The sequence below is a fragment of the Eimeria tenella genome, genomic scaffold (assembly GCF_000499545.2).
Source record: "Eimeria tenella Houghton genomic scaffold, Eth_scaff372, whole genome shotgun sequence".
Taxonomy (NCBI): Eukaryota; Apicomplexa; class Conoidasida; order Eucoccidiorida; family Eimeriidae; genus Eimeria; species Eimeria tenella.
The window spans coordinates 3739-9390 of NW_013543291.1; the positions used below are offsets into that span (position 1 = coordinate 3739).

Sequence of the window (5652 nt, forward strand, 5' to 3'; positions counted from 1 at the left end):
GCAGCAGCAGCTGCTGCTGCAGCACAGCAGCACATCTCCTTGTCTCTGCTTCCTTTGCTGCTGCTTCTGCCTGGAGACGAATCCCCATTAAGTCTTTAGCAGCGCAGCAACAAAGAAATATTCTATTTCATTAAAAGGTTTTATTTTATTCATTCAAATTAAATAAGACTAAATTCCTTCCGCAGCTTTTCCTGCTTCTGTCTCAACCCCTGGAGCCCCATAAACCCTAAAACCCACATGAGGGCCCCCTGGGGCCCCTGGGAGCCCCTAGGGGCCCCCACGGGCGGCGAGGGGCCCCAGGAGGCTCCTGGGGGGCCCCCAAGAGCTTCCAGTGCCCCACACAGGGGCCCCCTGGGGCCCCTGTGTCTTCTTAAGGGGGCCCTTGAGGGGCCCCCAGGGCCCCACACAGGGGACCCCAAGGGGCCCTAAAGGGCTTTTAAAAGGCCCCAAGAAGCCCTAAAGGGGCCTCCAGGGGGCCCCTGGGGGGGCCCCAAGGGGCCCCTCAGGGGCCCCCAGGGGGCCCCTGGGGGCCCCCAGTGGGTCATGGGGGCCCCTGTGGGGCCCCAGCGCGCGAGCATTTGTTGGGTTGTAGGAGAAGTGGCTTTGTTAGAAATTGATTTGAATTAAATAAATTTAAAAATAAATTTAAATTGCATTTATCATTTCAATTCTGCGGAATAACCCTAAACCCTAAACCCTAAACCGTAAACCCTCGGCCCCACGCAGCAGTTCGTTGGGACGAGGGCCCCCAGGGGCCCCCGAGAGTAAATTTAATTTTTTGGACAAATAAATATTAATTTTTAATTCAATTTTAATTTATTTATTTTTAATGACGAAAGAAGGAGCAGAAGAAGGCGCTCCAGCAGCAGCAGCTGCAGCAGCAGCAGCAGCAGCAGCAGCAGCGCCCCCAGCAGCAGCAGCAGGTGACCCCGCCCCAGCTCCCGGCGCAGCCGCCTCTCCCGCAGCCGCAGCTCCTCCCGCAGCAGCAGCAGCAGCACCCGCAGCAGCAGCAGCACCCGCAGCAGCAGCAGCACCCGCAGCAGCAGCAGGAGGGGGGCGTCCGCGGGACCCGGGTTTGCTGCTGCAGCAGCTGGCAGCAGCAGCAGAAGACGATGACCAGTGGTCCGTGTCTCCTGCTTACCTGGAGTTTCTGGAGGCGAAGTACAGAGACCTGGAGTGTCCCCTTTTCCTGGAGACGATCCCAGACGATCCCAGCTCCGATCCCCAGCTGCATGCGCTGCAGCAGCTGGCTTTCGAGGGCGAAACACCCCACACTGTTGCTGCCAGGTGTCGAGACACCGGAAACCGCTTTGCTGCTGCAGCAGCAGCAGCAAAACGAGCAGCAGACCCCGCCCGCTTCAAACGCCAACTCTTCAACGCCCAACAGGCCTACCAAGCAGTCCGCAAACCCTAAACCCTAAACCCTAAACCCTAAACCCTCGAGCCGCCGGGCAGTCCGAGGCGCTCGAGCGAACTCTAAACCCCAAACCCTAAACCCCGGGCCAAACCCTAAACCCTGCCGCAGACCCTAAACCCGGGGTTCTACACCCTAAACCCTACCGCCAACCCTAAACCCTAAACCCTAAACCCTAAACCCTCGGGAGTGCCCCAGAGCCGCTTTTGCGGCGCTGAGGCGGCTTCGAGCCACCGTAAGCGCGCAGCGCAGCCGCAAACCCCAAGCCCTAAACCCTAAACCCTAAACCCCAAATGGTTGTTTTCAGGGTTTGGAACAAGGAATAAAGGACAAAAGAGAACTTTCTCTGCTGCACTCCAATTTGGCGCTTTGCTGCTTAATGGGTGGGGAGCTGCTGCGGTGTATAGACAGCTGCAGGGCCGCCATCAGACTCAACCCCAGAAACCTCAAGGCGTAAACCCTAAACCCTAAACCCTAAACCCTAAACCCTGCGGCTGCACTCCAGAGTCCTCTCAGCCGGCGCAGGAACCCGCAGACAGAGTTTCGCCCAAACCCTAAACCCTAGACGCGCTGCTCGCAGAACCCTCCTGCTAAACCCTAAACCCTAAACCCTAAACCCTAATTGTGTTGCTGTCAGGTATCTGCGGGGGTCCAAGGCGTCGATACACCTCGAGCTGTACGCGCAAGCTGAGCGTTTTGCTTCCATGGGACTGGAGGCAGCAGCAGCAGCAGCAGAAGAAGCAGCGGCAGAAGAAGCAGCAGCAGCAGCAAAAGCCGAAGCAGCAGCAACAGAAGCAGACGGAGAAGCAGCAGCAGCAGCAGCAGCAAAGGCAGCAGGAAACGCTGCAGCAGAAAAGGAGCTGCGGGCGCTGCTGGAAGAGGCGCAGCGGCTGCACAAGGAGCAGCAGCAGCGCAAAGCAGCAGCAGCAGCAGCAGCAGCAGCAGCAAAACCCAAACTGCCCTCCCCAAAGGAAATTCTCAGCAAGAGGGGTGGGGTGTATGCACACCCTGCTTTCTTTTTTCTCCTTCTCACTTTTATCTTTCTATCTTTTATTTTATTTTATTTTACTTTGTTATTTTATTTTCTTTATTTTGATTTCTTATCTTCTCCTTTTGCCTTTTGCTGCTGTTTTATTTCCTCCGTGTGACTGCTGCGTGCGTTGCTGCGGCGTGGTCCACTGGTCACCTGCTGCTGCTGCTGCTGCTGCTACCACTGCTGCTGCTGCACTGCTGCTGCTGCTGCTACCACTGCCACCGCTACCTTGCTGTTGCTGCTGCTGCCACGACTTCTGCTGCTGCTGCCACGATTTCTGCTGCTGCTGCTGCTGCCACGACTGCTGCTGCTGCTGCTGTTGCTGCTGTTGCTGCTGCTGCAGGCGTGAGGGTTTGTGGGGTGCCGGCTGGTCTGGCGGAGATAGCAGCACAAGTGCCGGAGGTGTCTGTACACCTGGAGCCCCTAAACGGACAGTACTTTTTGCTGCTGCCGCTGCTGCTGCTGCTCGATGAATACTCAAGAGCTGATGCTGTAGCAGCAGCAGACGAGAGGCTTTCCCTGCTGCAGCAGCTCAAAACAATATTCCCTTCCAAGTACACACTCATGCAGCAGCAGCAGCAGCAGCAACAGCAGCAGCAGAGGATGGAGGCGGAGGGGGAAGCCACAGAGTTTCCTTCTTGGGACCATGAAAAGAAATACGTGCTAGAAAATCTTGTAGCTTATTATGAAGTAAGCTGCTGCTGCTGCTGCTGCTGCTGCTACTTTTGCTGCTGCTGCTGCTGGTTCTTGCACTGCCGGTGGTATTGTTGGTTGAGTGGCTGCTATTTCTTCTTTTGCCGCTTGTTGAGTTGCTTCTGCGTTTCCTGCTGCTGCTGCTGCTGCTGCTGCTTCTGCCTAGAAGTGGGACTGCTGGCCCCGTGTTGCTGCTGCTGCTGCTGCTGCTGCTGTATGGGGTTGCTGTCGGCGGTGCTGCACCTTCAGCTGCTGGCGTGGCTGCCAAAACTAGCGCATCCTCACATATTTCACTGCTGCTGCTGCTGTTGCTGCTGCTGCTGCTGCAGTGCGGGCTGCCAGGGGGAGTTTTGCTGAGCTTTCCGATGGGTCTTCCGCTGGCTCTTCTTTTGGAGCGTTCGAAACGCTTTATTGGGATTGCTGCATTCCACATCCTCGTGAGCTAGGGTTTAGGGTTTAGGGTTTAGGGTTTAGCGTTTAGGGTTTAGGGTTTGAGGGTGTTCAAGGGCCCAGCTGCGGCTGGATTGCTGTATTGCACATCCTCGTGAACTAGGGTTTAGGGTTTAGGGTTTAGCGTTTAGGGTTTGGGGTTTGAGAGTGTTCAAGGGCCTTGCTGCTGCTGCTGCTGCTGCTGCTGCTGCTGCTGCTGCTGCTGCAGGTGAAGGGCACACCGAGCCACGAAGCTTTCATCAGAGACGCACGCATAGAGAAGCTGGAGTTTTAGAGCTAAACCCTAAACCCTAAACCCTAAACCCTAGGGTCTTTTGTAAACCCTTGAGCCCAAAGCATATGTCCGCGGAAGGGTCCCGTTTGCCTTCGTCAGCAGGCTGAGCTGCTGCTGCTTTAAGGGTTTAGGGTTTAGGGTTTACGTTTTAGGGTTTAGGACTAAGGTTTTCGGACCTAGGGTTTGGGGTTGTGAAACTGAGGCCTAGCTTCTTGAATCCGGAGTTTATGATTTTGAATAAAGGGCGTAGGGCTTTTTATCTAGGGTTTAGGGTTTTGGATCTAGGGTCTAGGCTTTTGGATATAAGGTTTCGGGTTTAGCGCCTAGAGTATAGGGTTTAGGGTTTAGGGTTTAGGCGATTTATTCCGATGGATGTGGATCAAAAGCTGCGGAATTTATTCTTCTTAAGATTTAATTTATGTTTAAAGGACACAAAGAGAAAAAAAGAAGAAAAAGGAGAAAAAGAAGCAGCAAAACTGCAGCAGCAAAGCAGAAATGAAAAGAAGCAAAAGTATGCTGCCGGGGTTCGAACCGCGTCATCCGAACTTGAATTTTTCGGATTTTTCATTTTTAGTGCAAATTAAATTCTTTTTTTAAGTTAAATGCTTTTTACTTTAAATTAAATGCATTTTGATTCGAATTAAATGCCTTCTTCTCTCCAATTAAATTCAAATTTCACTTCATTTCGAGCAAGTTCCAAAACCTTCAACTTTTCGGTGCAGCCCCCAGCTGTGTGTACACCTGCGACCTTTCCTTCTTTTCATCTTCGTCAAATTGCGTTTCGGGGATTTAAATAGTTGAATTTAATTTATTTAAATTAAATAAATCTTTATTTCCATTCAATTTCAAATTCCACTTCTTAGCAGGGCTTAAATGTCTTTATTTTGCACTTCTGTTCTTGGGAAATGGAAAAGGATTTCAAAGACCCCCAGGGTCACCTGACCACTGGTCACTCCAATGGTCTGCGGTGGTTTCTAAACCCTGAAAAAGGGTTTAGAGAGCGCTTGAGACCTCCTAGATCCTGAACCCTTTCTGCTTCGAGTCTTCACGCAGAGCTCGTTCAGCAGCTCTTGCTGCTGCTGCTGCTGCTGGGCTGCTGCGGCCCAGCGGACCAATGGTCACCCGCAGCAGCAACACAAAGCAATAGAACCTGCTGCTGCTGCTGCTGCTGCAACTTCAGCTGCTGCAACGAACTGGCCAGCAGCCGATTCAGCACCACAAGCTGCTGCGCCTCGTGGGCACCAGCAGCAGCAGCAGCAGCAAGCGCAGCAGCAGCAACACCAGCAGCAGCAGCAGCAATAACAGCAGCAGCAGCAGCAACAACAACAGCAGCAGCGAAAGGGCCGTTCCGGGAATTGAACCCGGGACCTCTCGCACCCAAAGCGAGAATCATACCACTAGACTAAACGGCCGCGGTGAACACCTTAAACCCTAAACCCTAAACCCTAATCTTTAAATTCTAATCCCTAAACCCTAACCCTCAAACCCTAAACCCTCACATCAAAGTCTGATTCCTGGAGCCTAAATTGAGCAGTTAGTAATGGCAAGAGCGACGCTCACTGCAGCAGAAGGAGAGTTATTACAAACCCTAAACCCTAAACCCTAAACCCTCGACCAAACCCTCATCCTCTCAATAAGACTGGACAAGATGAGAATTGAATATTTAATTTCAAAATGAAGGAAAAGAGTCCACAGCAGCTGTGGTCGAGACTAGGCTGCTGCTGCTGCTGCACTGCAGCAGCAGCTGCTGCTGTCGCTGCTGCTGCAGATAGTAAACGGTAGCAGCAG

At 52.9% G+C, this 5652-nt stretch overlaps 1 protein-coding gene across 1 annotated transcript; it reads left to right on the forward strand.

Moving 5' to 3' along the window:
- Window positions 1-829: 829 nt before the first annotated feature.
- Window positions 830-3864, forward strand: ETH_00001955 (TPR domain-containing protein, putative; the record flags this gene model as incomplete). The annotated part of the gene is made up of 6 exons (XM_013376583.1): window positions 830-1399; window positions 1722-1867; window positions 2052-2404; window positions 2791-3137; window positions 3470-3577; window positions 3799-3864. 6 exons carry the CDS (start codon window positions 830-832, stop codon window positions 3862-3864), a joined length of 1590 nt encoding a protein of 529 aa, XP_013232037.1.
- Between the last annotated feature and the right edge of the window lie 1788 nt (window positions 3865-5652).